This window comes from Salmo salar, chromosome ssa24 (assembly GCF_905237065.1).
Source record: "Salmo salar chromosome ssa24, Ssal_v3.1, whole genome shotgun sequence".
Classification (NCBI taxonomy): Eukaryota; Metazoa; Chordata; class Actinopteri; order Salmoniformes; family Salmonidae; genus Salmo; species Salmo salar.
The window spans coordinates 38,173,498-38,194,059 of NC_059465.1; the positions used below are offsets into that span (position 1 = coordinate 38,173,498).

General features: G+C 44.1%; 2 protein-coding genes across 3 annotated transcripts in view; one reads left to right on the forward strand and one right to left on the reverse strand.

The window, feature by feature from the left end:
- Window positions 1-626: 626 nt before the first annotated feature.
- Window positions 627-5,550, reverse strand: mex3c (mex-3 RNA binding family member C). The gene is made up of 2 exons (XM_014172496.2): window positions 4,811-5,550; window positions 627-3,601 (listed from the first exon to the last, which is right to left on the reverse strand). The coding sequence occupies exons 1-2, from the start codon at window positions 5,346-5,348 to the stop codon at window positions 2,337-2,339; spliced, it is 1,803 nt and encodes a 600-aa protein (XP_014027971.1). The 5' UTR covers window positions 5,349-5,550; the 3' UTR covers window positions 627-2,336.
- Window positions 5,551-5,935: 385 nt separating this feature from the next.
- stpg2 (sperm-tail PG-rich repeat containing 2) overlaps window positions 5,936-20,562 on the forward strand; it is a 75,373-nt gene continuing 60,746 nt past the window's right edge. The window contains exons 1-7 of one of the 2 annotated variants that reach the window (XM_045706966.1): window positions 5,936-6,000; window positions 6,231-6,439; window positions 6,857-6,966; window positions 7,127-7,285; window positions 8,302-8,475; window positions 12,596-12,711; window positions 14,949-15,060. In XM_045706966.1, coding sequence (XP_045562922.1) covers window positions 6,334-6,439; window positions 6,857-6,966; window positions 7,127-7,285; window positions 8,302-8,475; window positions 12,596-12,711; window positions 14,949-15,060 — 777 coding nt within the window. In that variant the 5' untranslated portion in view covers window positions 5,936-6,000; window positions 6,231-6,333. Of the gene's footprint in view, window positions 6,440-6,856; window positions 6,967-7,126; window positions 7,286-8,301; window positions 8,476-12,595; window positions 12,712-14,948; window positions 15,061-20,562 lie in introns of both variants that reach the window. The other variant, XR_006761797.1, reaches the window with a different exon arrangement.

Consider the following 20,562-nt stretch of genomic DNA (forward strand, 5'->3'; position numbering starts at 1 on the left):
CACAGGCTTTTGTGCATCTAAAAACACAGCAACGGTGGTGTCCCATCCACTCGCACTTTATAAATACTTGTTATTGGGGTTTATTCCTCACAGCAGATCGATCAATGGCGCCACATTTTCTAGTTCTAGACTGTGTGTAGTGTAAATGCCCCCCCAAAGATGTAGAAAGAACAGGGAGCTGTCGTACCAGGCCAGTAGCTGCCACATGTCTGACCTATTTCCCGGCAGGCAAGGTCAGACAGACCTCCAGAGACTGCGGCAGGCAGATCAACTCCAGGGCCCGGCGGACGCTGTGCTAAGGAAGTACATGCCTCTGTGCAGTACAACACACCCGGTGCCTGTTGCCTAGCTCCTTGTCTAAATCTAGACCAGAGGTGTTTTTGCCCTAGTACTACACAGCTGATTCAAATAATCAATAAGTCAGCTGTGTAGCGCTAGGGCAAAAACCAAAATGTGTAACCGGGGGAGGGGGCCCCTGGTCTAGACTCATGCCCCACTAACAGTGAGGTAGAAAACCACATTTCGTGGAACTTCAGAAACAACCCCAGCCTATACAGATCTCTAGAAAATAAATGAACATTCAGCAGCCGTTCAATTTTTTTTTAAGTCAAAACGAGACACAGGGCTTTAAATGAAACCGTCTTTATTAAGTAATATCAGAAAAATAAAACTCTTAATTCTCTTTACAGCAAATATATAAATCAGTGCTTTGGCCACAACTTAGAAGGCCATTTATCATAAAATATAGTTTGCTTTAAACTTTACTCAATTTGTTAAATTTATATGCAATTAGTCTTCCCTACATATACATAACAGAAGTGTAGTAAAATTAGCAAATTCTTTAACTGTTGGTACAGCATAGATATTTAAGAAGCATGTATTCCATTAATTTGGTGGCGTACAGATGCAGCTCATGTTTGATCCTTGGCCTTTACAGTTGCAGTGTACAATGCGGTACATTATGAAAACATGCGTATGTGCACTTTCCCTCAACTACAAGACGGCAGCTACTCGTTTTTCAATACTGGTGAAATATACTACAAGCAAATATCACTGACAATCTGCAGTACACCGCAACTCACCCTCCCAGTTCTGCACAGAGGAAAAATAATTATTTGTAAACATTTTAATATATTTATATACAGTATATAATGTAACTTCAAGTGAAATAAAAATAAATGTCTATATTTATGTCATTAACAATATTCCATACACAAAAAGTAAAGATTGGGGTTGAGAGGTTTAGGACCAATGTATTCCCCAGAAGTTAGAATAACACATTTGAGCTGCATACCTCTATGGCTGCATTTACAGTCAGCCCAATTATTAGTCTGTAGACCAATCAGATCAGAGCTTTGCCAATAATTGGGCAAAATATCAGAATTAGGCTGACAGTGTAATGCAGCCTACAGCGGACGGGAAAAGGGATGAGAGGATGACAGCGGGGGAATACTAGGTATCATCTGTCAGCAGAGAAGAGATGGGGTCAGTGCTTGGGCACATGATAAAACTCAAAACGTGAGAAGGCAGATCATATGAAGTGGTACCAGAGTCAGGAGGCCGTTAGTCCAATTTAACGCACTAGGGTAGGTGTAGGCTAGTTAAGTTCAATGTGGGTAAAAAAAATACTGGATAATATGGCTGGAATGTCAGGAACACAACCACCTACATAGGATCATGAGTTGACCACAACGGAAGACCAGGTCACTACCCAAATGCATCGTCAGTCTGACCTCCTGAAGCAGAAGGTATGGGTTGAGTAATAGTGTTCAATAACATACATGCTTTCTAAAAAGGCCACAGGCTTTTTCTATAGAGTTCTATGGTAACACTGTGTGCCCACAAAACCGGTTGTATGTTTCGATTACTTAAGTGGAATTAGGCACGAGTTACTGTAAACAGATAATGTTTTCAAGTTGCAATGGAAAGCATGGCAGTACTGAAGTAGCACATCCTGGTACTTCCTGTCTGTAAGCACAGCTAATAACAGACAGGGAGAAGTATTTTATCATATAAAAACACTAACAGAAAAATAAAAAAGGCTAAAAGCCAGGAGAGAAATAAAATGTTACAACCAACTTAAACCTTGATTCAAAGAGTTGAACACCTAGGATAAGTTAAGTGATCCCCAAAAATGTGATACATTACATTTAAAATAAAAACACAAAAAAGGTAGGAAGAGTATTAACATGTCAAAATAAAATGGATTTTAGGGAATCCCATTGCTACTTAGCGGGTCTGACCCCATCGGTTCCCTGACCAGGAGGACAATACTAGGCACGTGCGTGGGCCCGCACCCCACCCACTCTGCCCCCCCCAACCAACCCTGTCAGGGCTCAGGGCAGGCTCAGCCGTATGGCCTGGGTGACTGGTGCCTGACACACTGGGCAGATGGCCTCGGGGCTCTGGCAGATGCGGTTGGCGCATTCTATGCAGAAGAGGTTGTGTCCGCAGGGCACCAGGGCTGCGATGATCTCACTCTCCAGGCAACGGATGCATTCCTGGCCTCCTCTGCATGAGTCTGGGGGAGAGCTGGAGCTGTCACTGGAGGACGAGAAGGTGGGGCCGTAGACTGGGAACTTTTGAGACTCTGAGACACTGAGGGAGACCCTTTGAACCCGCTGGGCCATGGGGTGTTCCAAGGCCTCTTGGAAGGCAGGGGAGAGGTGAGGTGTGCCGGACTGGCTGTCTCGGACAGGGGCCTGGCGGCCACCCAACAGCTGGACACCTTGTTCCAAGTGGCTCCACACCACCTGTGGCTGCGGTGCCGGAGCAGCTGTAGTGATGGCCAGAGGGTCAAACCCAGGAGATCCCAGTGCTGCCAGCTCCTCAGACGCCAAGGGGAGCAGAGTCTCCTCAAACCAGAAGCTGGCCCCAACATTGTTGTTACTGTTGACAAAGGGGCTGGTGGGGCTGAAGTCGGCCATGCGGTTCCCCCCTCCGCCATAGTAGGAGTCAGTGGAGCCACTGCCCAGGGAGCTGGAGCTGTCGTTGCGGTAGTTGGCGGTCATGCGCACACTGCAGTTGCCGGTGCGCTGGGCACCAGCAGGTGTGGCTGCGTTTGACTGCAGCCACACCCCACAGCTTCCCGCCTCGAAGCTGACGTCAGTGCCGTTGTAGTGGAAGTCGTTCTCGTCTCCTGGAATCTCCACACAGTTGCCTGTGCGTATGGCAATGTGGGCCTCGATCTCCTCTCGCGCTCGGTCCACATTCTCAGGCATGCCCGTCACCTCAAACACTGGCTCTTTGTCTCGGCTTGGAGTGACAATGTAAGTGTGTGTCTGCTGTTGGATGCGCTTGATGGTCGCTCCCTTGGGCCCAACCACCAGTCCCACCACGCGGTAGGGAACACGCACCTGGATGGTGGTTTGACCAGGTAGGGAAGGTGCAGCAGGTAGCCCTGGCCCTGCTGCAGCCATCGGACCTGCCTTGTTCCGGGAGGCTCGGATGAGGGAGAAGTGCTCAGCTGCCGAGAGGATCTCCCTCTTGGCCATGACCACATCCTCCTTCCGCCCTGTCACCACGAACACCGGCTGCTCCCCTCGCACTGGGGTCTTGATGTAAGTGTTGGTCTTTGCTCGCAATGCCTTGATCTTGCAACCTAAGAAAGAAAAAAAAGAATAAACGTTTGGAAGGGAGAATCTGACATTAATCTCTATCCTTATAATTTGTTCCAATCTCGATTTCTTACTATTGTGAAATCTGAGATTACACTAACAATTCATAGCTAGATGTCTCGCTGTAGATGGTAGAAGTTGAACTTAACACTATCTTGTCATTTCCGGTTTTAACAACAGTCTACCATTCCCCACAGAGAGAGATAGTAATGGCGTCTTTTTGTAGGCCTATGAGGAAAACGAATGGCGTTTTTCGATAAACGCTGAAACTAAGGTCTGTTGTAAACAGGCTTAGGAGATCTTATACGTTTTGTTCTGAGATCATCAGCTAAAGTCACTAAGAATTAATGTATAAAAAAAACATATCAAAGACTTCATAATTCATAAAGGTATTGTTACCTGACTGCTATTAGCTCAGATCAAAACGTATAAGATTTCCTAAACCGGTGTTAACCTCAGACTTTATTTTCGGCGTTTATTCCAAAACACCCATGTATTTTCCCATAGGGATAGCTAACTTATTTCCGGGTTTTAGGACTACAAGATGGCGAGGTCTATAACAGATCCAGACAAACTATTTGCCAAACATGTTTTATGGCAGTCCAGTCGATACAAAAAGTTAAGAGGATCAAAAATGTACCCCATCTATGAAAAGACAATTTGATAGATTGGTAGCAAACTAAAATCGCGGTACATTACACCGATTTGCTAGCGATAGCTTGCTAGCTGATGTGGCATGGTAATCAACAAAGGCAAAGTTATCCTTTCGGGTGCTAACTGGACAAAGCAAAGCTAGCTACCTAAGGTCGATAATTATCACACCATGAAACAAGCTAAACGTAACTAGCTAGGTAGCTAACTACTAGTAACTAGCTAACTTGCAATCCAAAAGTGCATCAATCACATGGCTAGAGAAAGATAGCTAGAATCAACATAACGATATTTGCATTGCCAGTTACCCAACTTTGAAATGTGGATTTGAAGGGTGACCTAGTTTATAGTAACGTTAACTAGTTACGGCTTGCGGATGCTAACTACATCAGTTAGTCAGCTGTTTGTTTCCAAATTACATTTTACAATGTCAATTACCAAATTGGCAGCTTACATACAATTTAACTCTAACCGAATCAAGCTAGCATCCAACATACACGTCTGACTAATTAAAAAATAATAATAATAACTAGCATACTCACCTTGTCTACCGACAATCTCGGCAACATGTTCTGAGCTGGGCACCGACACACACTCGGTTGTGTTCACACTCTTCCTCCGCATGAGCAGCGATGTCTCAACTTCATAGCCAGGCTCTCCATACACAGGTGGTAGAACCATCATTCCCTGGGCCTGTTGTAGTGTGCCGTGGTCAAACTCATTGTACAGCAAGAGTGTCTCGGGCGTATCCATTCCAGGTAGCATAACAGAGCCTAGTCCCGAGACTTGGGCCTGCACAAGCAGCGTCTTGTTGAACTCATCCTCTCCCAACACGTCTTCGTTAGCTCTTTCTTCGTCCTCTTCCGTCGGTGTCGGATGGTGGTGCTGTATAGGCTGCAGGTCCAGCACAGCACCAAGCACATTGAAATGAGAGACCGGGCGTGAATGCAAGAGCCTCTCGGGTTGTTCCGTCTGTCTGTAGTGGGCTTCCAGGCCTATGTCGGCGAATGCATGCACAACTAGTGGCGGGATCTCCGGCTCAGTTTCCTCGGTCTCCAACAAAGATGTGCTACTTGGCATTATGAAATTCTACCAACGACGTTATTTAACTAAATTAATACCACACGTTTAAATAGTTAGTTACTGTCGTCTGTAACTATGAATTTATGAAAAAGTTATTATTAAAAGTAGCGCCCGCGCCAGTTTTACTTTGTTGTGTTTCGTCTTTTCTTCAGACACCTCTCTCACCAGCAGAAACGCTTCCGGGAATTCTCGCGAGTTTAATCAATCTTCTTCTTGTAGCATTCCGACCGACTGGACGATATTGTGCTGCCACCCGCAGTTTGGAATGCACATAATCAAATAGATTTTTCCATCAATTCAAATTCTAGGCTTTCATTACCTTTTTTTGGAAATCAAATCATTAAAATATTGAATTGGATATGGCTGATTTATTTGTTTCTTCCTCAAAAATATTGCACAGATCATCGATCCTCAGCATTCCCCTACATAGCAAATCATGAAATGCCATTGCATGGAATACGTTGTCATTCAACATTTTATTTTGTCTGATCTATAAATTATTTCTGCTCTTATCAAATTACATGGGCTGGGAACATCACAATGACTGAACGTCATCAGATGCAACTGCATGACATATGTTACACCGCTAGATGGCATCATTGTCCTAAATAAAGGGGTCCCCCTCCGTCTGATATTGCCTTTAAATGAGGTGACAAACAATTATCATCGTAATAACTGATACATTACAGAAGTTAATGTTTAGCTTTTTGCATGTTAGGTTCTTTAACAACGGTGCTATAATGAATAGCCTTTAGAATCATTGTAAAGTTCTATTTCCGTAATGAAACGTGACTCCAAACTTGCGTAGCCAGTGTCTAAGCAACGACGCACAATAACATTGTAGCGCCGAAAATAAATAATATTTTTTGGCTCCATTAGGATTTTTTTACCAACTCCAAATTACTGAGGGAAACTACGTCTACGAGGATTTCATTTGACATTTTACCGAGTTGTTTTGTCTTCCGAGTCATTGCTGGTGAAAATGTATGGTCGCGCTCCAAGAGTTACCTACCTCACCGTGGGCAGCACCACGTCCGAAGTTGGGCCAGGATCATACGAGGTCATTCAATACACAACAAAAAAATCAGGTAAGGTTGTTGATGTTTTCAAAAGGAAGTTTTTAGTAGCATTTTAGGAACAAGCTCGCAAATTGTCATAATTTGTCAGTTTTTTAAATGAGTTATTATGACTGTTGCTTATCTGAAATCCATGTAGGGCAGGCCTATGGCTAAAATTCTGTATGTATGTAGACTTATATGCTCAGCTGCTATGTTTTGTTTTTGAAGTAGCCATATTGACGCAAAAGGTAGCCTTTGTTACATACATGCACAATTTGTGATTAATCCAATATTTAATCATGTTGATCTCAGATTCATAAAGTATGCTGTTCTTGAAAGCAATTGAACATGTAATATATATACTGTTAGAAGTTGTGACAGTGTATAAAATATGTTAAAAATATGTGTATAGGCCTATATTCATTGACATTTATCACTGTTTTGCAGATGGCTATGCTCCATTCCTCTCACTCTCCAACCGGCCCTCAATGTTCCACAGGTCCAGCAATGACAAAGCCTTGCCTGGACCGGGACAATACAACAGCTCACATAGCAAGGTAAATCATGGATGCATCCATCCACCCAAGTGTGAATTTAATTCACTTGTCTTTCTAGCAGTCTTGTCAAATGGGTCTGAAGAATCAATGCATTGGGTTCAATTTGATTCCCAAGCTTAGCTAATCATAAACCAAGGTGACATTGATCTGAACCTTGTAGGATAACATTCTGGGAGGACAAAGTCTAAAGAATCGATCAAAGCGGTTTGATGAGGTGGTGTCAGAAGTCCCGGGCCCTGGAACGTACAACGTCCGGCAGGCAGCAGGAAACACACTGAGGGGAGCTGAGAGTGAGCCTCCGGGGAAGAGACGCACTAAGGTAGTATGTGTCCCTGAGGTGTATTCACTAGAAACAAAATGGAAGCAAACAGGCCAAAACGGGGAGGTACCTACCTGAATTTGTCCAATAAGAAACACTTGTTTTCATTGCAAAATAGTTTTCCACTGCTAAATGTTTTGCTACGGTGTGCCCTAATGAATACACCCATGTACTAGCCTAAGCTATTCCATTTTAGCACACTCTGTGACTTACTGCAAAGATGAGTGGGGAACCATCCCACCTTGTCACCGCACATATTTTAAGTCTGTACAACAACATCTTTACTCAAATCAAATGATGCTACTTAAACCAGATGATGCAGAAGACGTAGTAAAAAAAGCCATTGAATAATTTCAGTCCCACGCTATCATCTGTGATTTGTTTTTTAGTGCTTCCACACCCTCTTAGACATTGTGTGCTTGTGCTACAGACTTCTGGATTTGTCTATTTCTTCTGCATTTGCTGATGCCGACCGTTGATTGGGGCAGGTGTTTGTGAGAGCAGTGTTTTGTGAGACGGATCCGAAAATGGTTCTTCTTACAGAACCCCAATATGAAAAGCTGAGACTCTCTCAAACATGCACATGTAATCTGTTTTTCTCTATGACGCCTACAAGACACACGAGAGTGGTTAGAATGTAAGAGTAAGGGTTTGTCGCCCAGGACATAGTGTCTATAATACTGTAATAAGCTCACATAGTTGCTGTCACAAAGTCCAAACTCCATACAGTTGTCGCTGAGTAGTTGGATATACCTTTCCCACTGAGTAAACCATTTCTGTCCTTAAAGCAGTTAAATAAATACATTTTGATCAGGTTTTTGCTTTTGTCAATAAAACTCATGAATGCAACTGTTTATGTTAAGTTGTTTTGTATTCTACTTGTAGCTTTGGTTGTCCTGAAAAGACGATGGTACAACACAGGGGAAGCAGATACATGGAAGTAGTGAATTTTAGGTTTCCCATTCAGGAATTGGCTGGGTATGTTAATGTGTTTCCTATGTTGTGTATTCCACTAGTGGCTTCAGGGTGTTCCTACTCGCCTCAAGTTCCTACCACAGCCAGACATTCCTTCCATCCCGTCACCTGGGCAGGCCTTTGGCTATGAAGACAATGGACAGGGATTTCTTTGCAAGCAAAAGGCACCAGCAAAGGATGATACATTAGGACCTGCTTTCTACAACCCAGTGGTGGTAAGAGAGGAGAACGCGCACGCATGCACTCACACACACGCTCACTCGCATGCTCGCTCACTCAAGTTATGACAGTGAGAGTGGTGAGAGTAAATTCATTAGTGAGTGAGTGAGTGTGTGTGTGCGTGTGTTTGCACTTACTCTGTGTGAGAGAGTTCCATTAGCAGCAGCCGATCTAATGCACCAGTGGGCCTCTTAATTTGCCCGAAAACTATTTCCATAGCTAATGATCGGAGCTCCACAAAGCACCTTGTTCATTTATTCTGGTGTCAACAAAGAGGACCATTAGTAATTATTCTTCAAGTTATATTACAATATTCATTTAAAATAATGCACCGCCCACTGGTCTGGCCTTCAATTAAACTATATTTAATTTGCTAATGACTAACCAAGTCAACAACGTCCTTGAGGTAGGTTATATCAACACTCCAGGCTGACAGAAAGAGATTAGTCAGGTAGGTTATATCAACCTTCGAGGCTGGCAGAAAGAGATTAGCCAAGTAGGATATACCAACACTCCAGGCTGACAGAAAGAGATTAGTCAGGTAGGTTATATCAACACTCCAGGCTGACAGAAAGAGATTAGTCAGGTAGGTTATATCAACACTCCAGGCTGACAGAAAGAGATTAGTCAGGTAGGTTATATCAACACTCCAGGCTGACAGAAAGAGATTAGTCAGGTAGGTTATATCAACACTCCAGGCTGACAGAAAGAGATTAGTCAGGTAGGTTATATCAACCTTCGAGGCTGGCAGAAAGAGATTAGTCAGGTAGGTTATACCAACACTCCAGGCTGACAGAAAGAGATTAGTCAGGTAGGTTATATCAACACTCCAGGCTGACAGAAAGAGATTAGTCAGGTAGGTTATATCAACCTTCGAGGCTGGCAGAAAGAGATTAGTCAGGTAGGTTATACCAACACTCCAGGCTGACAGAAAGAGATTAGTCAGGTAGGTTATATCAACACTCCAGGCTGACAGAAAGAGATTAGTCAGGTAGTTTATATCAACACTCCAGGTTGACAGAAAGAGATTAGTCAGGTAGGTTATATCAACACTCCAGGCTGACAGAAAGAGATTAGTCAGGTAGGTTGCACCAACACTCCATGCTGGCAGAAAGAGATTAGTTAGGTAGGTTATATCAACACTCCAGGCTGGCAGAAAGAGATTAGTCAAGTAGGTTATATCAACACTCCAGGCTGGCAGAAAGAGATTAGTCAGGTAGGTTATATCAACACTCCAGGCTGGCAGAAAGAGATTAGTCAAGTAGGTTATATCAACACTCCAGGTTGACAGAAAGAGATTAGTCAGGTAGGTTATATCAACACTCCAGGCTGACAGAAAGAGATTAGTCAGGTAGGTTATATCAACACTGCAGGCTGGCAGAAAGAGATTAGTCAGGTAGGTTATATCAACACTCCAGGCTGACAGAAAGAGATTAGTCAGGTAGGTTATATCAACCTTCGAGGCTGGCAGAAAGAGATTAGTCAGGTAGGTTATACCAACACTCCAGGCTGACAGAAAGAGATTAGTCAGGTAGGTTATATCAACACTCCAGGCTGACAGAAAGAGATTAGTCAGGTAGGTTATATCAACCTTCGAGGCTGGCAGAAAGAGATTAGTCAGGTAGGTTATACCAACACTCCAGGCTGACAGAAAGAGATTAGTCAGGTAGGTTATATCAACACTCCAGGCTGACAGAAAGAGATTAGTCAGGTAGTTTATATCAACACTCCAGGTTGACAGAAAGAGATTAGTCAGGTAGGTTATATCAACACTCCAGGCTGACAGAAAGAGATTAGTCAGGTAGGTTGCACCAACACTCCATGCTGGCAGAAAGAGATTAGTTAGGTAGGTTATATCAACACTCCAGGCTGGCAGAAAGAGATTAGTCAAGTAGGTTATATCAACACTCCAGGCTGGCAGAAAGAGATTAGTCAGGTAGGTTATATCAACACTCCAGGCTGGCAGAAAGAGATTAGTCAAGTAGGTTATATCAACACTCCAGGTTGACAGAAAGAGATTAGTCAGGTAGGTTATATCAACACTCCAGGCTGACAGAAAGAGATTAGTCAGGTAGGTTATATCAACACTGCAGGCTGGCAGAAAGAGATTAGTCAGGTAGGTTATATCAACACTCCAGGCTGGCAGAAAGAGATTAGTCAAGTAGGTTATATCAACACTCCAGGCTGCCAGAAAGAGATTAGTCAGGTAGGTTATATCAACACTCCAGGCTGGCAGAAAGAGATTAGTCAGGTAGGTTATATCAACACTCCAGATTGACAGAAAGAGATTAGTCAGGTAGGTTATATCAACACTGCAGGCTGGCAGAAAGAGATTAGTCAGGTAGGTTATATCAACACTACAGGCTGGCAGAAAGAGATTAGTCAGGTAGGTTATATCAACACTCCAGGCTGGCAGAAAGAGATTAGTCAGGTAGGTTTATCAACCTTCGAGGCTGGCAGAAAGAGATTAGTCAGGTAGTTTATATCAACACTCCAGGCTGGCAGAAAGAGATTAGTCAGGTAGGTTATATCAACCTTCGAGGCTGGCAGAAAGAGATTAGTCAGGTAGGTTATACCAACACTCCAGGCTGGCAGAAATAAATTAGTCAGGTAGGTTATATCAACACTGCAGGCTGGCAGAAAGAGATTAGTCAGGTAGGTTATATCAACACTCCAGGCTGGCAGAAAGAGATTAGTCAGGTAGTTTATATCAACACTCCAGGCTGGCAGAAAGAGATTAGTCAAGTAGGTTATATCAACACTCCAGGCTGACAGAAAGAGATTAGTCAGGTAGGTTATATCAACCTTCGAGGCTGGCAGAAAGAGATTAGTCAAGTAGGTTATATCAACACTCCAGGCTGGCAGAAAGAGATTAGTCAGGTAGGTTATATCAACACTCCAGGCTGGCAGAAAGAGATTAGTCAGGTAGTTTATATCAACACTCCAGGCTGGCAGAAAGAGATTAGTCAGGTAGGTTATATCAACACTCCAGGCTGACAGAAAGAGATTAGTCAGGTAGGTTATATCAACACTCCAGGCTGGCAGAAAGAGATTAGTCAGGTAGGTTATATCAACACTCCAGGCTGGCAGAAAGAGATTAGTCAGGTAGGTTATATCAACCTTCGAGGCTGGCAGAAAGAGATTAGTCAGGTAGCTTATATCAACACTCCAGGCTGGCAGAAAGAGATTAGTCAGGTAGGTTATATCAACACTCCAGGCTGGCAGAAATAGATTAGTCAGGTATTATATTTCAACACTCCAGGCTGGCAGAAAGAGATTAGTCAGGTATTATATTTCAACACTCCAGGCTGGCAGAAAGAGATTAGTCAGGTAGGTTATATCAACACTCCAGGCTGACAGAAAGAGCTCAGTGATTTAGGGTTATCAAGAGTGCATCAATTAATTCCTTTCTTCCTCTCCCTCTCGCTCCTTGTCTTTAAAGGCTTTAAATCTCCTGACTGACATGTGTTTTTAACCACCAAGTTTATCAGGTCATGGAGTTAAGTAGCTGTCTAATGGCATTCTTTCAAAACAGGGAAAACTATGCTGATAAGACTTGTTTGGGCAACACTGATCTATTGGCTGTCTGATGAATAAACCTTATTTTCCTAACCTCAATATGCATCACAGTGTACAATTCATTTCAAAGCAGACTAAGTTACTTATATCCTGAGTTGCTTTGGTTTGCTTTAGGAGATGTTGGTACCATTTTGTTAGACGGTATTTTTGTTAAAGATAAGTTTGTAGTGTTCGCAAATTGGATGCAGCCTGTGTTGTTGACTGACATTCAGTTATTGTTCGTGTGTCGCTGATTGAATTCAAACCTGCCATGTAATTCTGAACCCATGATTACTTAGAAAAGGGCTGCTCATTTCCAGAACTATCTTTATTGTCATTCTTGTGTGTTAATAGCCCCTGTGCCATATCTCAAATGCCAGAGTAAAAGTGAGGGAGGTTGTAAAGGAAAAAGATTACTGGTCGCTGAATCTCAGCTGTTCTGAAATATACTGACATTTAGTGGAAATTCATCATCCCATCTTAAAGAAAGCTAAGCAAAAAAACACCATTCTAAAATAGAAACAACCCCCCTCCATCGTCACTGTTTTATTTCCACAGGCAGAAACCAGCTTCTCTCTGAAGTACAAAGGCGTCCATTTTGGGAAGATGACAGGGAAGCGAGGCGAGGTGAAGGGGTTAGAGGGCCCTGGACCAGGGCAATATGATCCTGAAGAGTGAGTGCTGTCTGCCTCTCCTCACATCGAACACTTCTCTGCTACTAAACACACGCCTAGCCTTCTCCATTCCAGTGGCTCAGATCCATCGGACCACGGCAGTCACACATCTACAGTTGAAGTCGGAAGTTTACATACACCTTAGCCAAATGCATTTAAACTCAGTTTTTCACAATTCCTGACATTTAATCTTAGTAAAAATTCCCTGTCTTAGTTCAGTTAGGATCACCACTTTATTTTAAGAATGTGAAATGTCAGAATAATAGTAGAGAGAATGATTTATTTCAGCTTTTATTTTTGGGTAGCCTTCCACAAGCTTCCCACAATAAGTTGGGTGAATTTTTGCCCATTCCTCGTGACAGAGCTGGTGTAACTGAGTCAGGTTTGTATGCCTCCTTGCTCACACATGCTTTTTCAGTTCTGCCCACAACTTTTCTATAGGATTGAGGTCAGGGCTTTGTGATGGCCACTCCAATAATTTGACTTTGTTTTCCTTAAGCCATTTTGACACAATTTTGGAAGTATGCTTGGGGTCATTGTCCATTTGGAAGACCCATTTGCGACCAGGCTTTAACTTCCTGACTGATGTCTTGAGATGTTGCTTCAATATATCCACATAATTTTCCTACCTCATGATGCCATCTATTTTGTTAAGTGCACCAGTCCCTCCTGCAGCAAACTACCCACACAACATGATGCTGCCACCCCCGTGCTTCACGGTTGGGATGTTGTTCTTCGGCTTGCAAGCCTCCCCTTTTTCCTCCAAACATAACAATGGTCATTATTGCCATACAGTTCTATTTTTGTTTCATCAAACCAGAGGACATTTCTCCAAAAAGTACGATCTTTATGCAGTTGCAAAGCGTAGTCTGGCTTTTTTATGGCGGTTTTGGAGCAGTGGCTTCTTCCTTGCTGAGCTGCCTTTCAGGTTATGTCGATACAGGACTCATTTTACTGTGGATATAAATACTTTTGTACCTGTTTCCTCCAGCATCTTCACAAGGTCCTTTGCTGTTGTTCTGGGATTCATTTGCATTTTTTGCACCAAAGTACGTTCATCTCTAAGAGACAGAACGCGTCTCCTTCCTGAGCGGTATGATGGCTGTGTGGTCCCATGGTGTTTATACTGATGAACGTGGTACCTTCAGGCATTTGGAAATTGCTGGATGAAGCAGACTTGTAGAAGTCTACAATTTTTTTTCTGAGGCTCTTGGCTGATTTTCTTTTGATTTTCCCATGATGTCAAGCAAAGAGGCACTGAGTTTGAAGGTAGGCCTTGAAATACATCCACAGGTACACCTCCAATTGACTCAAATGAAGTCAACTAACCTATCAGAAGCTTCTCAAGCCATGACATAATTTTCAGGAATTTTTCAAGTTGTTTAAAGGCACAGTCAACTTAGTGTATGTGAACTTCTGACCCACTGTAATTGTGATACGGTGAATTATAAGTGAAATAATCTGTCTGTAAACAATTGTTGGAAAATTACTTGTGTCATGCACAAAGTAGATGTCCTAAGCGACTTGCCAAAACTAGTTTGTTAACAATACGTTTGTGGAGTGGTTGAAAAAAAAGAGTTTTAATGACTCCAACATAAGTGTATGTAAACTTCCGACTTCAACTGTATAGGCAATTGGTACAACAGGATCAAATTCCCTGAAATGTGCATTCGTTTTCCTCTTTATCGAAATCCACTCGGGCTAAATGACAACACAGGATATACGCTCCACTATTCAGTCATTTTTGCCTCCAAAGTAAAATTAAAGTCTAACATTGTTTACAATGCACTTCCTGACAGTATTATTGATGGTGAGTGAGAATGAGTCTTACTAAGCACTTTTGGATATTGTGGGCATCCTCCCGACATAGTTATTTGAAAGGCTTCAACAGCTCAATAGTAGGGAGGGCACCTGCGTTCCCCCAGCCATCACATCCCCCACTCTCTTCAATTGAGCTTGGCTTGGACGTGTAAATCAGTCCTCTCCCATCCTCTCCCATCCTCTCCCATTCCCAGATAGATGTGATTAACAGGGTTGGAAACGGCCCGTAAGTAAGCATTTCACTGTTAGTCTAGAGCTGTTGTTTACGAAGCATGTGACAAATAAAATTGGATTGGATTTTGACAGGGTCATTTGGAGATGATTGACAGGGGAAATAAATCCTCCCTCCTAAAAGCTTAAGAGCTGCTGAAAAATACACTTCCCATTTCCTCCACCTATCCCACGTCCATCCGCAGGTATTCCACGACGGAGTACGAGAACGTCAATGTGAGGAAGGGGCAGAAGAGTCGGGCCGAGCTGGTTGTCCCGCGCTACCACGAGATTGTCACCTTGCAGGAGGAGAAGAAGGTAACTCCTTAGGGGATGTGTCCATACCAGTGATGCCACGTCGCCATACTGTAACAACCCCAATCATCATCAGCACAGTGACACTTCTAGTCTCTCTCGTCCCTCTTTCATAGTGCTACTTGAAATGCTACAGGTTCCATAAAGCTAGAGCAGGCCGAGCTAGCTAGCATAAGACTTGGAGTATGGTCCACACCTAGACTAGACTGGAGGAGCAACGCTAAGCATGTTTGAATGCACTGCGTTGAGAATGAGAGGGAGTGACCGGAATGGGGGGAAAGCACTACTGGTGACATCAGCTTCCTACCATTCTCAAAGGGCCTTTTGGGGCTGAGGGGGGAGTGTGCTGTCTGTTCAGCGGACAGCTTTAAGGTTAAGGGAGACTGAGGGAGGGAGGGAGAGAGGGAGGGAGAGAGGAAGGGAGGGAGAGAGAGAGGAAAGGAGAGAGGAAAGCCAGGAAGGAGAGAGAGAGGGAGGGAGGAAGAGCGGGAGGCAGGGAGAAAGAGGGAGGGAGGGAGGGAGAGAAGATAGGAGGGAGGGAGAAAGAGAGAGGATAGGAGGGAGGGAGGGAGAAAGAGAGAGGGTAGGAGGGAGGGAGGGAGGGAGGGAGAAAGAGAGAGGGTAGGAGGGAGGGAGGGAGGGAGGGAGAGAGAGGATTGGAGGGAGGGAGGGAGGCAGGCAGGGAGGGAGGGAGGAAGAGCGGGAGGGAGGGAGAAAGAGGGAGAGAAGATAGGAGAGAGGGAGAAAGAGAGAGGATGGGAGGGAGGGAGAGAGGATCGGAGGGAGGGAGGCAGGCAGGGAGGGAGGGAGGAAAGGATAGGGGCATGGAGTAAGCACTCCCAACCCTCTCATAGTGAGACAGTAAGTCAGCACTGTGCCAATCTAGAAGCTCTGGAAGGGGCCTTAGAGTGTGTTCCATCCCTGCTGGAAAGGAAACTGCTCTCTCCTAGTCCCATAAATTCAGAGGAGCAGATCTCCAACAGCAACAATCCTCAGGGACTGGATTCTTCTCTTCAAGATCATAGAAAGATATATTTTTCAATCTCAGATGAAATATTATTTTCATTAGTCACAACAGCTATTTGTTTGCATGTTTTTTTCTGGAATGTCTCCAGCCTTGCTCTGGCTTTCCTCTCCTCTCCTTTCCTTTGCTTTCACTATCTGTGTTTCTTCCTCCACTCTTCTCTCCTCCCCTCCCCTTTTCTCCCCTCCCCTCTCCTTTCCTTTGCTTTCCCTATCTGTGTTTCTTCCTCCACTCTTCTCTCCTCCCTTCTCCTTTCCTCCCCTCCCCTCTCCTTCTCTCCTTTCCTCTCCTCTCCTCTCCTCTCATTTCCTTTCCCCATGTCTTTCCCATGAAATGCTTATTGCATGCTTGACACTGTAGTGTTCTACTTTCAGCTTCCTGTCTCAGTTATATCATGCACCACTAGAGGGCATTCAAGCTTCACATTTGGACGGAGCTTGTGCACTACCTGCTAATACAATGTGGTCAGTGTTCCGGGGTGAAGTTTCTCCAAGGTTATAGGTCTAGGAACAGCTTCCCTCCCTGAATCCTAACATTAAGCATTAGTGGGGTAAATGCAAAACTGACCCAAGATCATAATCTAGGGGCAACTTCAATCTACTCCGTGACCTGCAAATGAACTTGAATGCACAAATGTGGTATAGATGTTGGTAGCTTGGTAATGATGCTTGATGGTGTTCAAATAGGCTGGAGGAATTACATGTGACATACTTATTAAATGTGGTAGAGATGTTGGTAGCTTGGTAATGATGCTTGATGGTGTTCAAATAGGCTGGAGGAATTACATGTGACATACTTATTAAATGTGGTAGAGATGTTGGTAGCTTGGTAATGATGCTTGATGGTGTTCAAATAGGCTGGAGGAATTACATGTGACATACTTATTAAATGTGGTAGAGATGTTGGTAGCTTGGTAATGATGCTTGATGGTGTTCAAATAGGCTGGTGGAATTACATGTGACATACTTATTAAATGTGGTAGAGATGTTGGTAGCTTGGTAATGATGCTTGATGGTGTTCAAATAGGCTGGAGGAATTACATGTGACATACTTATTAAAGGTGGTAGAGATGTTGGTAGCTTGGTAATGATGCTTGATGGTGTTCAAATAGGCTGGAGGAATTAAATGTGACATACTTATTAAAGGGGTGTTTGACTTTTATACCTCCCTTTATTTCCAGGAGGAAGGCTACTGAAATGATACCTTAAACTATTTATTCAATCTTTACACATTTATTACAACTTAACACATTTGTATATACATATGTATAATATGTATATTATATTAAAGTTAAAGAACACAGAAACAACAATAGAATTACTACATCCAAGACAGAACAAACAGTCCATGTTCACTCTCTTTTTGACGTCCAAGTTGACTCTCTTTTTGACGTCTCTTTTTGAACTGTATACTTCAGACCACTGTGTTTTGCGGTGAGGGGAGGTGCGGTATGGTCAGACTGGGGCGTGTGTGTGGCTGCCCCACGATGTGTGTCCCCTGCTGTGGATCCCCCAGTGGTGTCTGGGCTTCCATCCATCATCATTAGAGAGGGACTGGCACGGCACCGCCCCCCTGGCAGATGGGTAATTATTAGTACGGACACACACCATGGACACCCAAGGAATTACTCAATTCAGTTGAAGTCACTGAATTCAGAATTCAGATTTGAAATAAGTAGCTTCTCCTTTTCAGTTTATCAAGTCTATTATTGAATTGGAATTTCAGTTTACTTTCTGAATTTACGGACTTCGATTGGAATTGGACCCCAACCCTGCACTGTATACTGTCAATTCCATTTCAATTCAGTCAATTCATCAATGGGAAAATTCACCAATGCTTTTCAAGGAGAAGGAAAAAAATGCAATTCCAATTTTAGTTCCTGAATTGACTGAATTGAAATGGGACAGACCCCAGCCCTGGTACCTGGATACCTACATACCTCTGTAGGTCTCCCAAGACCTCTCCGTAGGTCTACCAAGACCTCTCCGTAGGTCTACCAAGACCTCTCCGTAGGTCTACCATACCAAGACCTCTCCGTAGGTCTACCATACCAAGACCTCTCCGTAGTTCTACCAAGACCTCTCCGTAGGTCTACCAAGACCTCTCCGTAGTTCTACCAAGACCTCTCCGTAGGTCTACCAAGACCTCTCCGTAGGTCTACCAAGACCTCTCCGTAGGTCTACCATACCAAGACCTCTCCGTAGTTCTACCAAGACCTCTCCGTAGTTCTACCATACCAAGACCTCTCCGTAGGTCTACCAAGACCTCTCCGTAGGTCTCCCAAGACCTCTCCGTAGTTCTACCAAGACCTCTCCGTAGGTCTACCAAGACCTCTCCGTAGGTCTACCATACCAAGACCTCTCCGTAGGTCTACCAAGACCTCTCCGTAGGTCTCCCAAGACCTCTCCGTAGGTCTACCATACCAAGACCTCTCCGTAGTTCTACCAAGACCTCTCCGTAGGTCTACCATACCAAGACCTCTCCGTAGGTCTACCAAGACCTCTCCGTAGGTCTCCCAAGACCTCTCCGTAGGTCTACCATACCAAGACCTCTCCGTAGTTCTACCAAGACCTCTCCGTAGGTCTACCATACCAAGACCTCTCCGTAGGTCTACCAAGACCTCTCCGTAGGTCTACCAAGACCTCTCCGTAGGTCTACCATACCAAGACCTCTCCGTAGGTCTACCATACCAAGACCTCTCCGTAGTTCTACCAAGACCTCTCCGTAGGTCTACCATACCAAGACCTCTCCGTAGGTCTACCAAGACCTCTCCGTAGTTCTACCAAGACCTCTCCGTAGTTCTACCATACCAAGACCTCTCCGTAGGTCTACCAAGACCTCTCCGTAGGTCTCCCAAGACCTCTCCGTAGTTCTACCATACCAAGACCTCTCCGTAGGTCTACCAAGACCTCTCCGTAGTTCTACCAATGCCCGTGGTTGCATCCCAAATGGCAACCAGTTCCTTTTATAGTCTCACTAATGACCAGAGCCCATAGGACCCATACACAGGAGAGTGTAGGATTGGATGTGCTGGCTGGAGGTATTCTGCTGTGAAATGTAGGCAGTGGCAGTCTTTAGTTGACCTCTAAAGAGTTGGCAGCAGACGTCTATAAACAGAAGCTGCACACACAGCGACCACATTCATTCTCCCAGACATCATTATTCCTCACCGCTTCCAATGTATTTGCCCACCAAAGAGGCGTGTGTGTGTGTGTGTGTGTGTGTGTGTGTGTGTGTGTGTGTGTGTGTGTGTGTGTGTGTGTGTGTGTGTGTGCGCACGCTGTGTTTATATGTGTGTGTGTGTGCTTGCTTAGTGAACAAATTTTCCTCTGAATATATGTTTTCTTACTTTGTGTGCAGCTTGGTTTCTCAGTGTGTGTGTTTATATGTCTGTGTGTGTGTTTGTGTGTTCATGCATCTACAGTGAGGGAAAAAAGTATATGATCCCTGCTGATTTTGTACGTTTGCCCACTGACAAAGAAATTATCAGTCTATAATTTTAATGGTAGGTTTATTTGAACAGTGAGAGACAGAATAACAACAAAAAAATCCAGAAACACGCATGTCAAAAATGTTATAAATTGATTAGCATTTTAATGAGGGAAATAAGTATTTGACCCCCTCTCAATCAGAATGATTTCTGGCTCCCAGGTGTCTTTTATACAGGTAACGAGCTGGGATTAGGAGCACACTCTTAAAGGGAGTGCTCCTAATCTCAGCTTGTTACCTGTATAAAAGACACCTATCCACAGAAGCAATCAATCAATCAGATTCCAAACTCTCCACCATGGCCAAAACCAAAGAGCTCTCCAAGGATGTCAGGGACAAGATTGTAGATCTACACAAGGCTGGAATGGGCTACAAGACCATCGTCAAGCAGCTTGGTGAGAAGGTGACAACAGTTGGTGCGATTATTCGCAAATGGAAGAAACACAAAAGAACTGTCAATCTCCCTCGGCCTGGGGCTCTATGCAAGATCTCACCTCGTGGCGTTGCAATGATCATGAGAACGGTGAGGAATCAGCCCAGAACTACACGGGAGGATCTTGTCAATGATCTCAAGGCAGCTGGGACCATAGTCACCAAGAAAACAATTGGTAACACACTATGGCGTGAAGGACTGAAATCCTGCAGCGCCCGCAAGGTTCCCCTGCTCAAGACAGCACATATACATGCCTGTCTGAAGTTTGCCAATGAACATCTGAATGATTCAGGGGACAACTGGGTGAAAGTGTTGTGGTCAGATGAGACCAAAATGGAGCTCTTTGGCATCAACTCAACTCACCGTGTTTGGAGGAGGAGGAATGCTGCCTATGACCCCAAGAACATCATCCCCACCGTCAAACATGGAGGTGGAAATATTATGCTTTAGGGGTGTTTTTCTGCTAAGGGGGCAGGACATTTACCGTCAAATCTTGGGTGAGAACCTCATTGCCTCAGCCAGGGCATAGAAAATGGGTCGTGGATGGGTATTCCAGCAT

Bases quoted from the DNA above. Each gene is read 5' to 3' on its own strand.
- mex3c (XM_014172496.2), bottom strand. From the start codon at position 5,348: ATGCCAAGTAGCACATCTTTGTTGGAGACCGAGGAAACTGAGCCGGAG. The intron at 3,602-4,810 runs GTGAGTATGCTA...TTTCTTTCTTAG, and splicing joins CGAGATTGTCGGTAGACAAG to GTTGCAAGATCAAGGCATTG.